The 22,290-nt window shown below is 38.1% G+C and overlaps 1 protein-coding gene across 2 annotated transcripts in view; it reads right to left on the bottom strand.

Moving 5' to 3' along the window:
- Nucleotides 1–454: 454 nt before the first annotated feature.
- Nucleotides 455–22,290, bottom strand: part of glra1 (glycine receptor, alpha 1) — a 57,146-nt gene continuing 35,310 nt past the window's right edge. For both annotated transcript variants that reach the window (XM_079891944.1, XM_079891945.1), the window contains 3 exons: nucleotides 18,407–18,621; nucleotides 15,652–15,798; nucleotides 455–4,333 (listed from right to left, as the gene is read on the bottom strand). In XM_079891944.1, coding sequence (XP_079748070.1) covers nucleotides 4,043–4,333; nucleotides 15,652–15,798; nucleotides 18,407–18,621 — 653 coding nt within the window. In that variant the 3' untranslated portion in view covers nucleotides 455–4,042. The remainder of the gene's footprint in view (nucleotides 4,334–15,651; nucleotides 15,799–18,406; nucleotides 18,622–22,290) is intronic.

Here is a 22,290-nt window from a genome sequence, read left to right as displayed (position 1 = left end):
CATTTTCACATCACAGCATTTTTAAAAAACAGAATCTAGTATGATTTATAATCTTTTCCTCATATTTACCAAAAAATGTCCCCACAAGGACAAGGATTTCAGATATTGCCATCTGTGCATGGACGAAGAACATAATGTGTTTAAAATGCACATACACAGTTCATTTGAATGATAACATTTTCCCTTTTTAATGCTGTTAAACTGAATGTACGGAGCAAACTGTTTGCTGAAAATATCCACAACAACAATGAAATAGGAGCGCAGTTTATTTGTCAATCAATTGTGCCTGAAAGTTGTGTTTTATATATATATATATATATATATATATATATATATATATATATATATATATATATAAATATATATAAATATATAAATAAATGTATGTATATGCTCATACCCAACGTGATTCTTAGTTTAGCTCACACAAATTTCACAATTCTCACAAACTGTTCAGGTGTTTTAGTTCAGAAAACCTTTAATAGAATTAGATTTAGCATTATGACATATTTCAATAAATATTGTGTTATATACAGATATAGCAGAAATGGTACATTCCGTTTTTCTTCAAATTGCTCACATTTCTGTACAAGCCAAAAATATCTGCCATTTAATTCTATTCATGCAAAAAATTCCATGTTTTAGTATTGGAACATAAAAAATAAGAATTTGCTGTTCTTTTCACTGCTTGGAAGTGCACTCGGAGTATGACAAGAAGCAAATGAAGAGATGCACTTGGTGCCAATCCACAATAGAAGCAAAGAAACCCCAAAATTAAGGCCATACCAACTTGTGCAAAAATAAAATTTTACCCACAGTTTTGCGTACATAAGTTACATATGATGGCCATGCCAATCATCACTCAGAGATCACCACTTCCTGGGCAGTTGCGATCGAATCCAAGGTGGCATTAAATCAAAACAGGACAAATCAATAAATAAATGATAAACACACACAAACGAAACATGCCTCAAAATAAGAGTCAGAAATCATCAGGACATTAAATTGATATTTTCATGATAATTAAGCCAAATAACAAATCGTATTTGCATATAGCACATATTTCACATCTTCACATTGTCCTTGTGTTCCCGAGCCAGTATTATTTGTTAGAACTCGTCGTGTATATTGCGTGTGTGAGGGCCCGGGGCGTCACTGCTGTCATTTACACACGGGACAGTCCAGCAACATCGTCAATAGCCTTAAGCAGGGTTCATCAAGAAAGAAATCGGTCATTAACAGCAACATGAAGCTGAACGTATTTCTACAAATGTTCTCTAAATGTGTTTTTGACTACATATTTGCGTTTCCCATTTCAAGAATGAGCACATCAAGTGTATAAAGCAACTTTATGACTTTCCACACTGTACACTGTGATGTGTATCATACATCGTGTGCCTCTATCAGTCTCACACAGGACCTGCCGGAGGAATGACTATTTGAAACAACAATGATTTGTATTGTTTGTAATGTTACAGATCCAGTCGTGAACACTCCTTTCAGCACAATTCATCATGTGTGAACATTCAAATGATGTGTGAAATGTGTTCTTGCTACATTGTGCTGCATGTGGATAGCGTTTCACATTACAATGTTCTCGAGTAGAACTCAGCTTCTGCTCAACGTATCATACAGCGAGGTCTAATATATAGTGTAACCCAGTGTCTTCACCGGTGAGGTATAAACCAGTTTTCAGATCACACATTTGAGCACTTTATCACAAGCCGATTCATTTGAGGGAGAAGATTTGATGTTAAGAATCAAAAATAGCCCTTCAAATTTACCATGATGCCTGGTCATTTAAAGAAACGAAACCAATAAATTATTTATTAAATAAGTGGAATAAAAAAAAGAATAAATTAAAATGTGCCATCAATTACCTATGAACTTATTTAGCTTCACTCTCAACCAAAAATATATAGGTACATCAAAACATCATGATACCATTTGGACCAAGACGCAAGTTCGGATTTCTTGGTAATATTTTTCTGTCACAAAATGTCTGACTAGTCGCAGTGTATAAAGATATATGCTTGTAGGTTTTCTTGAATAAATGTTTGAAAAACTGAATAAATTACAAATGTTACAGGTCTTACAAAATTGGTCAATGTCAAACAGGACGAAATGGAGACGACAAAAATTGGCCAAACTTCAGTTTGAAAACCGGAAAGGCAAATTGACTACAGAGTAACAAAACTGCTCTTTGGTTTGAAACAAAAATAAAATAAAAAAAGATGTCACGCATGGCAAAATCTTGCATATCCTACACAGAGCATCTATCACACAGTCTGGACACATGCTCGCTTTGTATAATGGTGTTTCTCTTCAGTTCGGCAGTCAAACAAAACATTACAAAAGTGAAAAATGACATCTATATCATCTGCACCACACACACAAAAAAAGCCTCGCCATGCATAGACAGCAAATGAGCATGACTGGAAGAGAAAATTTAAATAGCACGTACGAAATAGCATCTTTTGGGGCCTTCGGAATAAAACGGCCATATTCAACATGATGAACACTAAAAATAATTGCATATACTGTAGGATTATTGCATAGAGAAGCCAGATGAAAATGCATCCTAAATTTCACAAACTAAACCTTTGTGCACTTTTTTTATTCTGTTGCACAATGCAGTGTTTATACATATAGTCTGAAAAAAGAAATTCACTGTAATATACATTTGGTTGGAAATATAGATCTAGTATCATGGCACTGGCTGTACTGCTAAACCAAGCTTATAAAAATAACACTGTTGAAGTATGAGATATGAAAGATCCCTTTGCTTTTCTTTCTGTCCGTTTCTGACATACTCTGAGATGATGAAAACGATGGCAAAGCAAAAGAATGCAAAGAGAAAAAAAAAATGCTTAAAGGTATATTTTATTCATTTTACATGTATCTATCTAATGGTAACTTTACAATAAGGTTAATTAGTTAACATTAGTTAGCATGAACTAATAATGAACTGCACTTATACAGCATTTATTAATCTTTGTTAATTTCAACATTTACTAATACTTTATTAAAATCTTGTTAACATTAGTTAATGCGCTGTGAACTAACATGAACAAACAATGAACAGCTGTATTTTTATTCATTAACAAAGATTAATAAATACAGAAACAAATGTATTGTTCATGGTTACTTCATGTTAGTTAATACATTAACTAATGTTAACTAATGAACCTTATTGTAAAGTGTTACCAATAAATTATTTGTATTTCCCCCCTCTCAACCCTTAGCAGGGTTGTTTTGGCTTTTAATATATCAAACGGTGAACACATAAATAAATAAATGAAATTGTATTTTTCAAATTTTTTTTGGTCAACCTAAAAGATGACTTTTGGCACATGAACAGAACATAACCTGATGTTTTAAACAAACAATAATTTAAATGAGTACAGATAGAGGAACACATTGACCACAGCTCGAATAAATATATATTTTTTTTCACTGGCACTCATCAAGATCCATTAATAATCGACATCAGAATGAAACATCCAGGACACGTACTGTACCAAAACAAATCTCGGTCTCTGCAACGTTTTCATCGTATAATCATGGAAGCCCCAAACTGCCTCGAGACACCAAAAAAAGTTGAATTTTCAATCACTTTCTTATGGAAGTATTATCATTTAAATATATGATATATTACAGCAGTAATGTTTCTCCATATTCTCGCAATGCAGTGCGTCTTCAAGTTGCAAAAAAAGTTGTACAAGTTTTCCTCTTGGATTCCCAGTCATCAGTTCAGAAGTTCTTAAGTTGAATATTTACTTTTAGTCATTTTCATTTTTTTAGTAAATATATTGCCACATTCATATATCATGCATTTTACTGCATTGCTATTGCACAGGTCCGGATTATTCAGAAGGACAGGAGAGAAAGAGACGAAAAAAAAAAGAGGAATAAATACCTCTGCCGGGGACTCGTCATCACCGAAAGCGAGTGAGAGCACTGCAGTGAGAGAAAGGCGGGCACGGTGGGATGTGGGGAGGGGTGTAGAGACGGGTGTATTCGGATCTCTTTACTGCGTTATTTACTTCATATTGTGAACATCCTCGCTGCGGATGATCTTGTAAATGATCCAGTAGAAAATGTTAAAAATGAGGAAGACCAGCGGAAAGGCCACACGCGACACCGTGTCGATCCGTTTGGCGCGGCTAATGAAGAGCTTGCGCATCTCCTCGACGGTCTTCTCAGGGGGGTTGGTGGAGGTGGGTGCGTTGTTGTTGTTGCCCTTGATGGCCATGCCGTCTTTGCCCTGGAGACACGCCGGACCCATGCCGTAGGCGGAGAAGCTGAATCTCCCGTCTCCCGCCTCGTCCTCCTGCAATACAGCACAGGTGTTGATCGGTCAAGAAACACATTATTCAATGCGCTTTTATTGAACTCCTTTCACACAGAGATTCCGGAAAATACACTGATAATGTGTCCCGGGATCGTTTGATTTTGATTCCTTCACACTGCCAGTGATTTTATGGAATCTGGATGACGAACACAAACTTTCTTCTTTGTTACTGTACAATGTGAATATTGATCTGCATTTAAAACCCCTGGTCAAAGAGTCGCACGATAACTACGCCATTGTGACGACACGTGCGCCATCAATATGACACACCGCTTACGGCCTTGGTCCTGCCTTTTGGTCACTTTTGTTGGGACTGATCCTAGCAATAGGGGCTTTTGCACCGGGTAGTTCTAGGAACTTAGTTCTAGGAACAAGCCACCAGGGTGGTTCCCTTAGGAACATTTTCCTGGTTGCCTTCGCACCACCAGTAGGAACTCTGAAGTGACGTAAGCCGTGCTTGTTGTGACTTTTATTTTGATGGTGCGGCAGACATTTATTTGACGGTGCTGAGAACGCCAGAGCCTCAATGTTCATTAGTTTACGACCTGTTTAACAGTCCTGTCCAATACGTTATTAGATAGAACTGTTATACAGAGAAAGTAGACAGGATATGAAAAATGATTAGCGTTTGCTGTGTGGTGATGCCCAATGCCGCTAGCTGAGCAGAAATACATTATAATGTTTGGCTTGGTCCCCTCAAAGTTGCGTTGTATTTTCTCCTTAGCGTAAGGGTTAAGAGGCCCATCCATCACTGTCTTCCATATTCGTAGAGTTAGTTTCTGGAGTTACACTGCTTTTTTAAAAATGGCGGGTGCTGGTGTTTCGCGTGCGTCTGGCCAATCAGCTTACACTAACGTCACTGTTAGTTCCTATGGTGCTGGTTTAGACCCTACTCTGAAGTGGGAGCTAAATTAGTTCCTCCAAAAGGAGTTCCTAGAACTAAAATCGTTCTTAGTTCCTGCGGTGCGAACACGCCAAAATTCGGGTAGCCAACAGTTATAGGAACTATGTAAGGTTTCTCCTGTGCGAAAACCCCTATTTGTTACTAGGTCCCCATCCTGGGACATGTTTGCGTTCACATAGAAGGCACTCTGCCAATTCTATGGCAGTTTTCTGGGATCAACGCTCTGTGTGAAAGGGGCTTGAGGGATTTTAATTCTCTCATCGTCTACTACTCACCCTCATGCCATTCCAAATGTTTGACTTTTTCTAAGACAGAAATTAAGATTTTTAGAAAAATAATCCATCTCTGAGAGTCCAGAGTGCTTTTTAAGCTGCACGTAATAGGTGGTTACGATGCTTTTAACCCTTGATAGAGGAACATTTCACACTTGTAATTCAGAAGCAGGGTTAGCACTGCATTTGCGGTGTGAATCTCACATTTCCAAACTTTTGCAGTGTGAAATTATGTGGTGTTACAATACCGAAACAGAAACAATCAATCGTGTGCTTCATATTCAGGGGCTTTGGACAGTCAAGGAAAGGCCACGTATTGTATATAAACAGCATTTCAGTGGGGTTTTTTTGGAGGGGAGGGGAGGGGGGGGGGGGGGGGTCAAATGGTGACACGTCCATTCAAGGAAAATCTTGATTGCACAGTCAGCACTGTATAATATGAGTACGCTCAATGCTAGAGACTTCGTCCTATCAATGACACTGACAACGCAAATATGCAAATAAGAACGTTAACCTAGGGTTCAGGAATGTACAGTATGAAATTTATAAATACCCCGGATTATCCCTAAAGTATCAGCAGAGTGAAATGTGAAGGAAGATGGATTCTGTTTACCAAGGTTTACAATGACCCAGTGTTAACTAGTTCAGGTGTGAAAAGCCCTCATATAATGCCATTGGACAGCAACCGAAAGAGTTAAAAAAAAAACACAATCGTGATGGTAATCCATACAACCAAAGTTGATAAATCAATATTTAGTGAAGCAAAACGATAGGTGTAAGAAAAATACTAATATTCAAACAATAAACCATCGCTTTCGGACAACTGTCATACGTGGGTTCATGAGAACATCGTGAATTGCTACGTTGTGAAGCGTGACATAAGTGCTTACATCATGCTTCTTTAACACGCTCATGTTTACATCGAGCGTGAAGTCATAAACGCACATATGACAGTTGGAAGGAAGTGATGGTTTATATTAGAAGTTGCTATAATTGCTTCGTTTCGCTTCATCCACTGAGGTCGCATGTATCGATTACCTTCATGTTTGTTTTGTTTGGTTTTTGAGGCGTCAACTTTTGGGTTAATGTCCACTTGTATTATGTGATGATGGATGATTATTTTTCGAAAAATATTTGCAGTCAACTTTAGAAAGAAAATCATGTACATAAATGAGAGAATTTAAATGTATCCCTTTAAAGAGTATCCCTTTAAGTCCTCCATTCCTGTGAGGTGGATTACACGTTTTTATGAGTATTAACTATTGACGTGTCAGCTAGATTCCACAGGGCGCTGTGAGAGGTCACAATATTTCACATATCAGTTAATGGACTGACCTTGCCTTGCTCCCCACCTCCACACGCTCTTATTTGAGATTCAGCAGATGGACTTGATCTTACACGTTAATGAAAACAGTCCCCAAAATAACCACCTCGGTTAATTACATTTCAGCAAGGGTAGATATTTCTCCATGATTGTGCCTGCTTAAACACAAACCGCAGAAGTGAAATGGGATCATTATGTTCGTAATGCATGTTTTCAATTTGCAGGTGCAAACATCTAGCGCTGGGAAATATCCCGCTCGCTTTTAGTGAAAGATCAGCCATTTTCTACACAGGACTCCATTTTTAGACACTTTGTCCTCCTTCTGTCCTTGTCTTTCAGCCATCCCATTTATAACTGTTAATGTGTGCAGGGGTAAACGGAAGATCACACTAGGATGCGAGTGTGTGTGAGGGGGTGATGCTATTCCACTGCCCCTTTGTTTTTGTATACGACACTGTCTTTGATGGCAGGGTGCTACGACCTTTCCTTGTCCTTCAGTTGCACTGGCTCGCCATTTGTAAGTATTACGGATGCTCGGCTTTATTTCTGCTGCCATATGATTAATGTGGTGGCTCCGAGACGTGACGTGGAGCTGTAAAGAGGAGTCGGGCTGCAGCACCGCTGCGTCCTGCGTCACTTTCCCTCCCGGCCCGGCCCCTGCCAGATTCATTACCCTCCCTTCCTAATTAAACCTCCGCCATTACTGCATTAGGCGTGCCAGCTGCGTTCCCAGTCCAACTGTTAGAGGGGAGGGAAAAAACAATAAGCAGAACCCAAGCCTCCGCTTTAAACCTCCAAGTGCAATATTACCACCGAACGTCAGAATGCTGCTCACGGCAGCGTTTGCAAATCAGGGGTGTGGTGTCCGCCACTATATACAGGACCTCTCAGCTCCTTCATCAATCAAAGCTCGTAGATGTGACTGATGATTTGGATGTCTTTTACTGGGACGTTGTGATAAACGACAGAAACCGAAACGGCTGTAAAATAGCAGCCTCATGCTTTTATCGTATATATCTATATACATTTAAAATGTTTTGCATCAGATGTCCGGGATGGGGATGATTTTATATAAAAGCATATATTAAAGTGAAAGTCACCTCTATCATACACGTTGAGACCGGGATGATGTCCTACATTTATCTGTGTAGGCCATTACAATGCATTGCATTTACATGCGTCTGTTGTTTTATCACCTATGGGTGACTTGGAATGAATATTTTACGAGCTGCATATGAAACAGATTCAGGCATTATGCTGATGTGCCCAATGCTTATGAGTCTTGAATGAATACATGTTTACAAAAATATGATTTTTCTCCAATAAACATCTGCGCCCATGTAAATGCTGGGAATTCAAATGAGAAGCCGACAAACAGCATTTGTTTGGTGTATTTCATGCAAGCATATTATGCCTTTCAGGTTTCCCTAATGGCCCAAATATTTTTCAACCCTGTCTCGGTCCAACCACATCTAAAAACCTCTCTATTCCTGTCGTGTGCAGTGACCTCCAGAGTATAATGAGAATGGATGGCTCAATAGCGACATTTCAGGCGAACCATTGATTCTAAATATGCTTACTAATTAAACAAAACGCTTGCCTTTTGTACTACGTTTTCTAGCCTTGTGCATTTTCTTATAACAAAGCATTTGCCAAAAAACATTTTTCTGGTGAAAATGCAAATGCTTGCATAGTGCAAATGCACTATGTACCATAATACTATATACACATTCTTTTTTTTTTGTAGTTGAGAGTTGAAAACTGTTCAACTTTGGGTAAAACGCAGCGCTCGTCACTGTCAGTTAATATTGCTCATTACTGCATTTTTATATTTGGTAATATTCTTCAAAATGAGATCGTAAGACTTTACTGCTATGGATATTCCAAATCATAGCAACCAAAGCAACTCAGCTGGAAAAACGCTGCGCCTCCTTAAGCACCACCAGTTGGTCGTTTTTAGAAGAGCAATTAACAGACATTTTTTTTTCAGATGGCTAAAAAGCTGGGTTTGGTGGACACGTTAATTGATTATTTATTGTTAGGTATAACGGCCTATTAGCATTTACGCAATATACTGGAGCCAATCCTGATTCCACAGCATTCCTGGACACGTAATTTACGTAGTTGTAATTCATAGGTGGGGATTATGCAAATTGTGAATGAGCGTGCATGAATGATTGGAATTCAAATCTGATGTTTACGAAGCGTTCGTGAATTTTGTGAATTGAGAGTTTTCAGAAATGTCCATTATACGTGGAAATTACTCAATTTTCTCACATATTTACGAAAGTTTCATGAATGAGGCCCAAAGTTTTTTTCAAGTGTTTACGTGTTTTCTAAAAAATATTTGCTAATTGGCTAAGTGGGACTACAGATGCTGTCAGGGACATGAAGCATTATGTCAAGCAGGAAAACTCATCTACTCACTAGTCTCACCAATCCATCTCAAATGTTCTTACTTGTCGATTTTTAATGAAGATTGATTTGTCGGAAGCTTAATGGTGGTGACGTTTAAGTTGTGCACTTCATTTATAGTCTACCTTCAGTTTTTTTCTTCAAAATTCATTAAAGTTGCATTAATTTGTAAAGATTATTTTGATGAACAAAAAGTGTAAGAATTTTTGGTTGGTCCTAGAGCTTATTTTCTGCAATAATCCAAATGCCAATGTAAAAATCTTATTGGCTTTTTGTTGAGGGAACCAGAGTGATACCAACTTCCAGATTGGCCAACAAAAGTATGTCATCCCTGCAGTTCTCAGCCCAGAATTCTCAGCACGGTTGGCTAACTATGCTGAATGTGTGTAGTGACATCGCCACTCAGGATTGGTCACTTGTCTGTTGCCTGGCTACTAGTTTCTCTGTAGATGACCAGGCACATTATTTTAACAAAGTAAACAAGTTAATAATAAAAATATCTGATAATCTTTCATAACATTGCCGCTACTTATATCTCATATCGCATGTAAACTCTTGCATTACAAAGGCAACAACTAACGCATATGTATTACATTCAAAAGAGCACTGTTATCAACCCCACAGTGGAAAATGAACCCACATCCATACCGGCTGGGATGGATCGGCATGGAATGGAACAGTTACAGTAAGCAATGAGAACGGTTGGGAAAATGGCTTATGTAAAGGTGTTCCGAGTGGTTTTTAGCATGTTGCTATAAGGTTCCTAGGGGTCTTATGGGTGGTTGCTTACTGACTCAAGTCAAAAGAAATCATCCAAATGTCATATTTTGGTCCCTACATGTGTCTCAGGTCTCTCCTTCAATGTAACTTAATTATTGATATAAATTAGAAATGGAATCCTCTCCTAAACAACTCACATGATTTGAGTTATCATTCATGTCTGCAGAACAAGCGGTACAAGACATGCTACATGCTGAAGTTCAATACTTGTGGTTAGAGGTTTGTTACACCAAGAATCACTATTACTAGATGAACACCACTAATAAACCCTGAAAAAGTGATCAGGACCCTGACGCAAGCTTGTGTCCTGCTATAGGGGTTTATTTGGTAATATTGACCATCTGTGCATTATTCCACTTTTACATGACTTCTTAAAATAAGTCAATCAATATTTAATGTTTATTCATTTATTCTATTATTCGTAGGAGGCTGGATGTGCGGTCAGTTATACAAAGTTGCCCTGGTCAGCGGACATTATTCAAAAATATTTGACTGCTGATTGAAACTGACTGACAAATAAGAATCAAGTGTTCAAGAGAGTTGCGTAATAAGCAACAACAAAAGACTGCAGTACTTTGCAGCACACTAACAGTCCAGTGCCAAGTCCACTCAACACCTCTGGCACTATTAAACACTGCACTATAATTCAGGCTGCACCAAACCAAATAAAATGACACGAATCAGCCTCACTATGCACCTTTGCCACCCTAACTCAAGATGGCCAGGAAGAGCGTGGAACTGACTTGCTTATCTCCTCATGCTTATTTGTATAGACAATCCCCACTCGTACGAACGGCATCTGCAGCGTTCAGAGTTCCGCCTTGCATCACAATCAGCCCTAACAAGGTGATTACTCTCCATCAATAGGCTACTCACTAATATACACTTGTCATTGTTAGGAAAAGCAAAGACATCTGCAGTCCAGAGGTCGCACTGCTTCACCCAGTTATTAATACAGCACTGTCAGGCCGTGCAGTCTGGCAGTCTGTTGTACTCTGTTATACCCAGGTCGTGTAGCAATAAACTGGACTGGTTCCAGTAAATAATCTAGCTATTAGTAAAAATGCTATAAAAGTACATTGTATTAAAGGATGAGAGCTAAATTACAGTCTGTTTATGCAAATGAACTTGCATCTTCATTTTAAATATTAAGAATCTGTAAGCAATATTCAATTATATTAACATTTTTAATTTAGTTTTGTCTGAAAACTGTCTGATGCATAACGCACACACAACTCGAACATCGGCTGAATTCTTAGTAACATACTTGCAATACTACTATTTCTGTCATATGTTTATATGCAAGAAATAGTAAGAGTAGAATAGTAGTATTTCTATTACGTCACACAAAGTGCTTCATATAGTTTTTCACCAGGAATTCCGCTGTTGAAATTGAGTATTTAAAAAAATGTGTTGAAATAATTTGAACATATACCATCAATTAATAACCTTTTAACTCACAGTGGGTCTGTCTTTAATGGTTTATTGTTAAGTGATCGTTAAAATCAATAGGGGTTATGCCCAGCGTTCGGAAAACAGGTCTAATCATTTCCGCTTTTCACTTCCGTACACATCTGCAGCCGTAGGTGATCTCTGAGGTAACTTAATTTTCGCTTATTATAATAAAATTCTTATTTCTGATCAAACTTTAGTGTATTTGTTTTAATTAAAATGTCACGAATGTTGAAATATCAGAAACAGGAACATTCGAACAGCATTTTTTGTTGTGTGCCGATCTGCTCTGTGTCGGGGAAAATTAACTCTAGGGTAAGTTTCCACCAGTTCCCAAAGGATGAGTCAGTCAGGGCGATATGGGTCCGAAACATTAGGCGTGATAATTTCGTTATAAGGAGACACCACTGTCTGCAGTCGGTATTTTATGCCTGAAGATATAATTGAAGGGGGCCGACGCCGTTTGAAACCCGGGGTGATTCCGGTGTTGTTCGCCTGGAACAACTTCAGCCTGCCGGTCGCTCGGCCAAGCGTGTGGCAGAGGACACAGAGTACTCGGGGCTCTGGACGTCCGTTTGGCAATACGGTGTACATCGGAAATTGATATTAGGGGTGGCTCCTGTAAACACCGGCTATAGAAGGTCGCCATTACTACTCTGTGTTTACCTCAGTAGCTGACGGCCGGAAGTAGTTAAACCTGTTTTGTAGAACCCGGAAGAATGATGCGCATAACCCCTATTCCCCTATAGAGAAAATGAATGGGATTTTTACTTCCGGAACCTGACAGGTGCACTCTATAGACACTTTACTGTCCCATGAGACCAGGGAAGAGGATTTGTGGAGGGCAGTTAAGCAAAACAACTGAATGCAGTACGTCCAGATTTGATTCATACTACACTGCCCAGCCAAATAAAAGTCGCTGTTTGGATTTAAAAAGGCAAATGCTTAAGAGTCTCTGATTGGAATCTTGTATTGACAATGCAAGAGTCAATCACTCTGTAAAGTCTCCTCCAGCACATCCCAAAAACTTTCACTGAATTTAAGGTCTGGACTCAGAGGTACCAATTCATGTGTGAAAATGATTCGTCATGCTCCCTCCAACTATTCTTTCACAATTTGAGCCTGATGAATCTTGACATAGTCATCCTGGAATATGGCCATCACGTGTCTTCCTACATGGTTGTTTAAGAAATGAAAACTACACACCCCATCAATTAGAGTTAAAAGAACTGTAGCCAAACACATAACATGCTAGCATTTGCCTATTTAAATCCGAAGAGTGACTTTTCTTTTGTTTGGCCGGGCAGAACATTCTTTTTTAACAGTTGGAAAGTACTCATTCAAAATAAGTACCAACTAATGTGATTTTAGATGCAGCCTAAGAGTTTATTTTTATTTTTGAGCCACTCAGTAGTTACCTTATGTTAGCCAAGTGAGACTTAAGTCTGATTGTGAGTGACATGTAAGATTCAGGTTGCCCACTTTTTTTAAACCGTGTCATGATTTATATATCAATAAATATTCAAGTGTTTACAGGACAGCAGTCTCTGAAACAAGTTTGCTCTGGTGTCATTTCCACCACTGCTGAGCACATATCTCAGCGCTGTCCAGCAGGGGGAATCCTCTTTCTATACCCGACGCCTCTCCGAGACATATGCAGGAGGAGGAGGAGGTCGATAAGCGCCCATGGTAATGCCGGGGAGTTGTTTTATTGTGTAGTGCAGGGAGGTGACAGCTCCGGGCTGCAGTGCAGAGAGCAGGCACTGACTGATAGCTCCAGTGAGGCAGAATGAAGGGCTGAACCCCAGCCGTGGATCACTGTGGCTGGGGAGTTTCATTAACCAGGGGGTGATAATGATAATGCAGCAAACCTACTGCTGTGCTGCACCTCCTGAAATGAAAAACGCTCCATATACACACAAACATTTAATCATACAACCATGGTCACGTGCCATTACATGGAGTCTCATGCTTGGAGAGCTATCTGAGAGCGTTCAAGTTAATGGCTATTCAAAGCCGTGACGGCCAAAACAGACTGAAAAATATTTTCCATTTCATGCTTTTGAGAACAAAAATGATGACTGGGAAACATACTATACCAATGAAATATTTCGATATACACTGCAGTTCAAATTTTTTTTTTTTTTTTTTTTTTTTTTAAAGAAATTAATACTTTTATTCAGCAAGGATGCATTAAATTGATCAAAAAAGACAGTCAATACTTTTAAGAGGCACAAATGTTTTTAACATGGATAATAATAGAAAATGTTTCTTGAGCAGCAAATCAGCATATTAGCATGATCTCTGAAGGATCATGTGACACTGAAGACTAGTGAACGTACACGGGAACGAACACGTCACTATATTTCTCATTTAAATAATTCCCGCCCAAGGTATACCCCCCAAAAAAAGAGAGAAAAAAAGGGGTGTGGCCTGGTTTAGTTGCGTTAGTAGTGCGTTTAATGGTTTAAACTAACAGTTATGTTAAGAAGAGTGACATTTTCCAAACATACTCGAAGTGGTTGATCAATCACAACCCACTGTTTCAGGCGACCAATCAGAGTACATTGCGCTTTTCGGAAGGATGGGCTTAATAGAGACCGGAACTAAACAGAGCGTTACTGACAGACTAGGAAGAGAAGTGCTGCAACAGTGTACAATATGTGAAATTTTTTTTTTTTTTTTTTTTAACATTCAACCACGAAAACCTATTCTAGTGACACAATCAAGACTTTGAAAAAGGGCAAAATAGGTCCCCTTTAAAATATATTCATACTGAAAAGTTATTCACAATATTACGGTTTGTGCTGTAAAATTAATCAAGTAAATGCAGCATTGCTGAGCATAAGAGACTTCTTTCAAAAACATTAAAAAGTCTAACCAACTTTTGAATGACAGTTTTATAAAAATGTATTTGTTCAAATAAAGAGCTATTTTTCAATTAAAGGGATAGTTCACCCAAAAATGAAAATTCTGTCATCATTTACTCACCCTCAAGTTGTTCCAAACCTGTATGAGTTTCTTTGTTCTGCTGAACACAAAGGAAGATATTTGGAAGAATGTTTGTAACCAAACAGATCTCGGTCCCCATTGACTACCATAGTATATTTTTTTCCTACTATGGAAGTCAATGGAGACCGAGATCTGTCTGATTACAAACATTCTTCCAAATATCTTCCTTTGTGTTCAGCAGAACAAAGAAACTCATACAGGTTTGGAACAACTTGAGGGTGAGTAAATGATGACAGAATTTTCATTTTTGGGTGAATTATCCCTTTAAGTCAATGGACAAAGATGATTTCCCTCCCCAGACTGGTGTAGTTATCTACCAGCATTGGCTTACTGGTCCATGCTAACCAGCCAAACCCTTACTGCTTGGGTTGTGAACTTATTAGATGGAAATCTGTAGCATTTATACCAAACAGTTGGATTTGCAGTTTGCATCATTTGCTCTTGGCGCCTGAATGGTGGAAGGACTGCTATCAGCGAGGGCTGTGTAGTCTGTCTCTGTGGATTTACCTGTATAGGGCTAAGGGAACCAGAGACTAATCTCACTGCACCCATTACATGCAGCCCAGAGGCAAACTGAGGATTACAACGGAGGGATTCAGGATTTATTCAGAGCTTTCTGAGCTACTTGAAAGATTTCACCATGCCAACTCACATTACTCTATGAATGGAAGGAGCATTAATGTTTCAACTTCAACTCACATTATGTTGGTTTCAGTCTCAGCATGCTAAAATCAGGAGAAAACCTCAATCCGGTTCCCCCAAATATGACGACTCCCTTCTGAAAGACCCACTTATTTACATTTTTTTATAATGTTACAAAAGATTTCCATTTCAAATAAATGCTGTTCTTTCGAACTTTCAATTAAAAGAATCCTGAAAAGAATGTATCACGGTTCCCACAAAAATATTAAGCAGCACAACTGTTTTCAACATTAATGATAATAAGCAAATCAGCATATAGGAATGATTTCTGAAGGATCATGTGACACAAAAGACTGGAGTAATGATGCTGAATATTCAGCTTTGCATCACAGGAATAAGTTACAAAATAAAATGTATTCAAATTTTGATCAAATAAATGTGTAATATTGCATCTGCAGGGCTTGTAGATAGAGTGTGCTTGTACTGTAGGGTTTACCTTAAGATGCCTTCTCCTCCTATGAAAGCGCAGCAGCTCCTTGTGTTGGCGTGCAATGAAGTTGACGGCCGCATACTCCAGCAGAGCAGAGAACACAAAGAGAAGGCACACTGCCATCCAAATGTCAATGGCTTTCACATACGAGACCTGCAGCAAGACAGAAATCAACAGGATTTGCAACGAGCAACGAAGAACAACTCTGAGTCACCGCCTGGCTCAAAGTTCACTCACTGAGTCACTCTTGGCTCAAGTGCTCAGAACTTTTTGGTAGAGAAAGTCGTAAAATATGCCCATTATAGGTAAGAATACCTTTCATCTGAAATCTGGAGCGCTAAAGGGACTGTTCTACCAAGCCTGAGATAGGGGATCAAAGTGTTAATGAATAAAATATGTCAATTTTAAGAATTTAGGCTTAGCAGTGAGTCTTTATGCGTTTTTTTTTTCTTTCTCAGAGCATGATGGCTGTTAGACAGTGGCCCGGTCTCTACGCAAAGAGACGACTGAAGTGCGCTTTGGGAGGCACGCTGAGAGCTGCTTCTTTGGCCTGGAAAAGAGCTGGGCTGCCGGCCCGACGGCTTGGCTGAGACTCACTTTATTTGACAAGCCAGTGACCAAAGTGGTTGTGGAGTTTAGGTGGCATTACAGAGTGCACGGTTCACAAAGCATTGTTGAAATGACGGGAGCGCGCTGGGGTGAGACAGCGCTGATGAAATACTCCGCTCTGATCTTCACCGCTAATCTCATATGGCTTTATTGGAACGGTTCTCTTTCGTTAATTGAAACCTTTACAATTACTTCCATCAGTAACACCTACTACTATCAAAACCGAATAGTCTTTAGAGCTTAAGCCAAGAGACAAAGCTGTGTTTTTTAGATAAACGCAGCTGGACACAGGGGAGGTACAGCCATCCAAGGACATGGCTTGAGCACTGACATTAAAAAAACATGGCGTTTTTCAACACCTGCATGATCAGTATAGCGGTGAGAAGACTCAAAATCATCTGCCAAATGTCAAAACTAGGAATAATCTCAGTAAACTGGATTTATTCATTTCATAAATCCAGCTAGAGGTTTTCATGTCAAGCATGGCAACCTATTTAAACCTGAACGGTATGTGTGCCAAGTCATGGTGCATGTAAATGATGATCAGCATCTCAAACTACAGCAATATCCTGTCTCATCTTGATACTGCATGTAGGATCTGAAAATCTATGAAGTACTACAAAACAGTAAAGTAAAACAGGTACAGAGAAATGATGGGTACAATTTCTGTCCTGTTATAAGGTAATTATGTCAACAATCCCCAAAAACCACACACACAGAAAAAAAGGACATCGGAATTACAACTGAAATAAGATATTTCAGTTTTTATATATAAATTAGTAATAATAGCAGGTCATTGAAAAATCATTACCACAAATGCCTATCAATGCAAAGCATTAATAAATAATGAATCACATGTACAGCTGGCCGTACCAATGCAATAAAATAAATAGGTTGCTAAACTTGATTACTCTTCATGAATAGCCTGGATGTGTTATTTTGGTATGACTCTGTATGTCTATTTGGGATGTCTCTGACAAACAGCACTTTGGCAATAAACATCTTGTACTGAACATTAATTACAATAAATGCACTCCTGCAGTTGAAATTTTGCCTTGTAAAAATATTACAAACATATATGTTTATAAATTGTAAAATTAACTTATACAAAGTGTAGGCAAGACATACATGGCTGTGTCTCAGAACCAAGTCAACCTAGATATAATATTTGGGGATCAAAGAAACGCTCCTGATGTCAAGCTTGTCTCAGACTTTCTTATAAGTATTATTATTACAAAAATAAAATTACTATTGTAATATTTCACTGTATTTAATAATAATAATGAAAATAATAATAATAAGTTTACTTTGCAAAAGTAAAATTACAATACTAATAACAATAATATTTATGGCTGTCTTAATTTCTTAATTTTCAAATTCTAACATCAAACTTTTAAATTTGACTGGCCCTTTTTGCTTCTCATTACCAGTATGGGAAGATGGTTGGCACATGTTGTGTTCCCAAATGCACATTAAGGCGATCCAAACACAGAGCAGATGCAGAGATGGAGCTCGTGTGGAGTAGCCTTTGCGAACTGACCCGCTTTGAGCCACTGCAAACTGTTTTTATTTATATAATTTAAAAAAAATCGCAGCCTTGTTTTGGCTTTATTTCGATTAATCGTGCAGTCTTACTTTCTTATTTATCTCAGTGTGGCCAGATACAAAGATCCATATGACACTGGCATTTTTATAATTTTCCCCCCAGTTCCACAGACCAGGCTTGAGCCTATCCCAGACTAAAATGCAAGTTTTAGCTGTTTTGACTAAAAGTAGACTAACTGACATATCTTAAAAATATATCAGAGCCATTGTTTTGTCTCAAGATGCACACCAGTAATGTTTTCTTCCAAGGCATGTTTATAAAAGCTACTTAAATATCCTAATTGAACTAAAGCCTAATCCTGGCTTAATCTAAGACCTGTCTGTGGGACCAGGCCTTTAAGTCTTAAAATAATTTTCTATGAGCTTTGAGTTTGATCAGGATGATGTTTATGTAGACAAGCAGTGGACAGGGATTGAGCATACTACAGCTCATGACACATTGCAGTGGTATAAATTAAATAGATTCAAATATGTTTGTGAACAGAGTATACTCTACACCATCAGGGCACTGTATTGTTGAGATGATTATGCTGGAGACCCAACTGACCTTGGGAAGAGAAGCTCTAGATCCTGAGCTCTGGGTGGTCATGGTCAGCACAGTTGTGATGCCCAAGCCTACACGGGCAGGAGCAGCATCCATGTTGATCCAGAAGGACACCCAAGACAAAATGACAATCAGGAGACTGGGAATGTACATCTGGATCAGATAATAGCCCATCTGTCTCTCCAGGTGGAAACGAGCCTCTATGCAGGTAAACTTCCCTGAAACACAAATAGTATGTGGCTTTCATTGTCTTCATGTTCTGTGTGATTCTCCAGTGTTTTGTCTTTGCAGGTTTAAGACAGCCCTTTTAAATAGGGTTGGTTCTTATTTAGAAACAGCTCCATCTCCACCGTGCCCAATGGACCAAAGTTAGACTTTCAAAAATATATCCTGAAGTGGATCCCACATGTGACCGTTGTCACCAGGCCCACGCAACTACTGCACACGTTTTGGTCCTGTCCCTCTCTACAAAATGATTGGTCCCAAATTTTTAAAACATTATCTGAAGTTCTTACAAATCATATTGAACCTCTGGTTTTCACTGCTTTATTCGGTACTCTTCCCCCTTCTCTTGTTATGCCCAAATACAAGTCTGACTTCGTAGCCTTTGTCACATTGCTGGCAAGGCGTTTAATTTTATTCAACTGGAAATCGCCTAAACCTCCCACTCATTCTTTATGGATTAAAGATATTTTCCATTTTATTCAACTAGAAAAAATCAGACACACAATGAAGAGATCCTCTGATAATTTCAATAGAATTTGGGGACCTTTCCTAGGATTTGTAGGAAAATGAAAGGCCTTCATTCACCTGACTACACGTCTCCTCTGGTAGTAATTATTTTCCTCCCCCGGTATATGGATTGGTACCCTACTTTAGGGATATGTCGGCTGTGCTCAGTATGTTTAGCACCTTTTTGTACCTGTGATTTTATTTTGTAAAGAATTATTCATTTTCTTTTATTATTATTATTATTTTATTCATTTATTTATCGGTTTGGATGACCAAGCTTTAGTTTTTTTTTTTTTTTTTTTACTATTTTCTTTTCTTACTATCTTCTTCTTGTTGTTATTAATATTATTCTTTTGTTATATATGTTATATAAGTATATGTATATGTTTTGTAATTGTATGTCATATTTTGTTTATATGGAAAAATGTAAATAAAGTAAGGAAAAAAAAGAAAAAAAAAGAAACAGCTCCATAAAAATAAAAAAATACCAGAAACAGATGATGTTTGATTCAATTAACAGTTTACCAAACTAAAATACAGACACTGAATCAGAACAAAACGGAGAGCATGACCAATGTAGTCTAATTACAGAATGAATGACTCTTATGAACCTGTTCCTTTCAGTGAATCTGATTCCCGAACAAATGACTCTGACGAGATGGTTCTTTTTAGCGAATAAAACGTATGCAGCTTACAGACTTCAATCAGTGTATATACTGACTGCTTTTTCCCATATAACAGATACACAATATGCATTTTGTCAATAGTACTTTAAATAAATAAATACATAAATGAAATATGTTATAACATTTTGGTTTGTTTAGTAGTTAGTTTGGCCCTAAAATCCTAAAAAAAAAAAAGTCTATGTAAACACATTTTGGAAGAATTGTTTTAAATGATCAAATTTAATTGTAATAGTTATTCAATTATTATTATTAAAATGATTAATCATTGAACAATAGCATTTTTTTTTTTTTCAAATATCATTAAGTATCCGTAACTGCTAAAAGGAATCTGGGAACCAGAAAAGTAAAATCCCATTCCTAGTTTATAGCCCCATAACAATTCCATGTGTGTTCCCACACTATAACTAGACAGCAGAGCTGAAAATGTCAGGGTCAAGGTTCATTTAACTTCCACCATTTACTCAGCTGAACTGGAATAGCCAAGCTTTTGTAGTTGTTACGGAGTTGATGCAGCATAAACCTCTAGTTTATTCCCTTACTCTTGGGAATATTGTGTATTGACTATCTATATTCATAAATGCAACAGTGTAAAGACATAAAGAGAAAGTCTAGTACTAAAAGCAAACAGAGGTATTGACTCAAACAGAAGCTCAAACAGAGAGAGCAAACGCTTTCTTTGGACTGCAATCTTTGTTGATCGTAAACAGCCAAGCGAAAAACAGTAGGGATGCAACTGACCAGCACTAAAATTGAAACTATACAAGTGCCTATTTTTCCCAAGGGACTTGGAGGATGCGTTCGGATGAGGAAGACAGGCTGGACTGCAGAGCTTAGGCCTGCTCTGCAAATCAAAATAGATTGCCACTAATAAATCTGAGAAAAACGACACTTTAATTTTCGGTTAATGCTTGACTGGGGAGCAGCAGAGCTCATGTACTGAATGTCCAGTGCTCGCGCTGGAGGAACACGACTATGCAGAGAGAGAGACAGAGAGAGAGAGAGAGAGAGAGAGAGAGAGAGAGAGAGAGAAACTGTTGTATACACATATGCAAACATACACTTTTGTCTTCTTTTTCTTTTTCCCTGTTTTTCATAGGCACATAGGCACAACGCTTATTGACCTTTGCCTCAACCGTCTGTTTTTCCTTGTCTTCCAAATAGCCAATTTTGCAGTGCCAGATAAAATTTTTATTAAAACTTTTTCTTTTTTTTAAGTCACATTTTCCTTTTGAAATTAATACTTTGGCCCGAAAATGAACAATTGAAAAAAGAAAAAAAAACAGAGAGAGAGAGAGAGAGAGAGAGAGAGAGAGAGAGAGAGAGAGAGAGAGAGAGAGAGAGAGAGAGAGAGAGAGAGAGAGAGAGAGAGAGAGAGAGAGAGAGAGAGAGAGAGAGAGAGAGGGGCAAATATTGAACCTTTTTAAAGTATTTAAATCTGACTGATATTAGTTAGTTCTGGATTACCTTATGGTAAAATATGCAAACACAGATAAGAGAATCATCTAGATGAATTATACTTAACACAAAATCAATTTGATGGGCTTGCATGAGCACAAATGTCTGTGAAAACTTTTGTATATAAATTGTTTTAAAAATTTCATTATAAACTCAATTTTATAGACCCAAATTTGAATATTTTCACATAAATAAATACAATACATATACACAAAAAAGGGAAAATACATATTTTACATTTCTTCAATACATATTTTCAAAGAAACAAAAATCTAAAAGAATGCATAAATTAAAAGCTCTCTATATATTTATATATACTTTTCCCCACCATTTTGAAATCTCTTTCATGACATGAAAATTCTTGCAGAATTGATATCTCAGGCTGTGTAGAGTCTATAATGACTTGTTATACACAACGTAAATAAAGTAATTGGGCCCTATCTTGCACCCAGCGCAATTGACTTTGTACACCGACGCATGTATCATTCCTATTTTGCACCCACGCACAGCGGACTTTTCCCTCCACAGACTCACGTCGCTAAACTAGGGAATGAACTTGCGCTCCCGGGGGCGGTTCAGCGCAAAGAGGAGGCGTGTTCCGGCGCAAATGTTCCCTGGTGCTATTTTGCAGGTTTAGAAAACAATTCCGCCACTGACCAGGAAAAACCTAGTCTAAAGTCAGTGGCGCGTTGCGCATGTTATTCAGATGCTATTTTAAAGGTGCATGCTTGGCCATAATGTAGCGTGTGCACAACGTGCATAAACTTTGATTCTCTCATCTACACAGAAGCAGCAGTTTTCATTTTTGCAAATCATACATTATTACAAGGAAAAATATTAACACACGAGGGAAATCATTGTTGTGTCCATGAAGATGTGAAAAAATAGGCATAAATCTAGCTTACACATTTACCCAAATTATTATACGCCTGTTTAACCGAAGCTAATTTGGGTGGGTTTCTCCATCCCTATACTATGTCACTTCTCTGCCTTTTATGGCCCTGATGAGAACGT

The sequence above is a fragment of the Squalius cephalus genome (genome assembly GCF_949319135.1).
Source record: "Squalius cephalus genome assembly, chromosome: 14".
Taxonomy (NCBI): domain Eukaryota; kingdom Metazoa; phylum Chordata; class Actinopteri; order Cypriniformes; family Leuciscidae; genus Squalius; species Squalius cephalus.
This window is presented reverse-complemented; position numbering and strand designations above follow the sequence as displayed.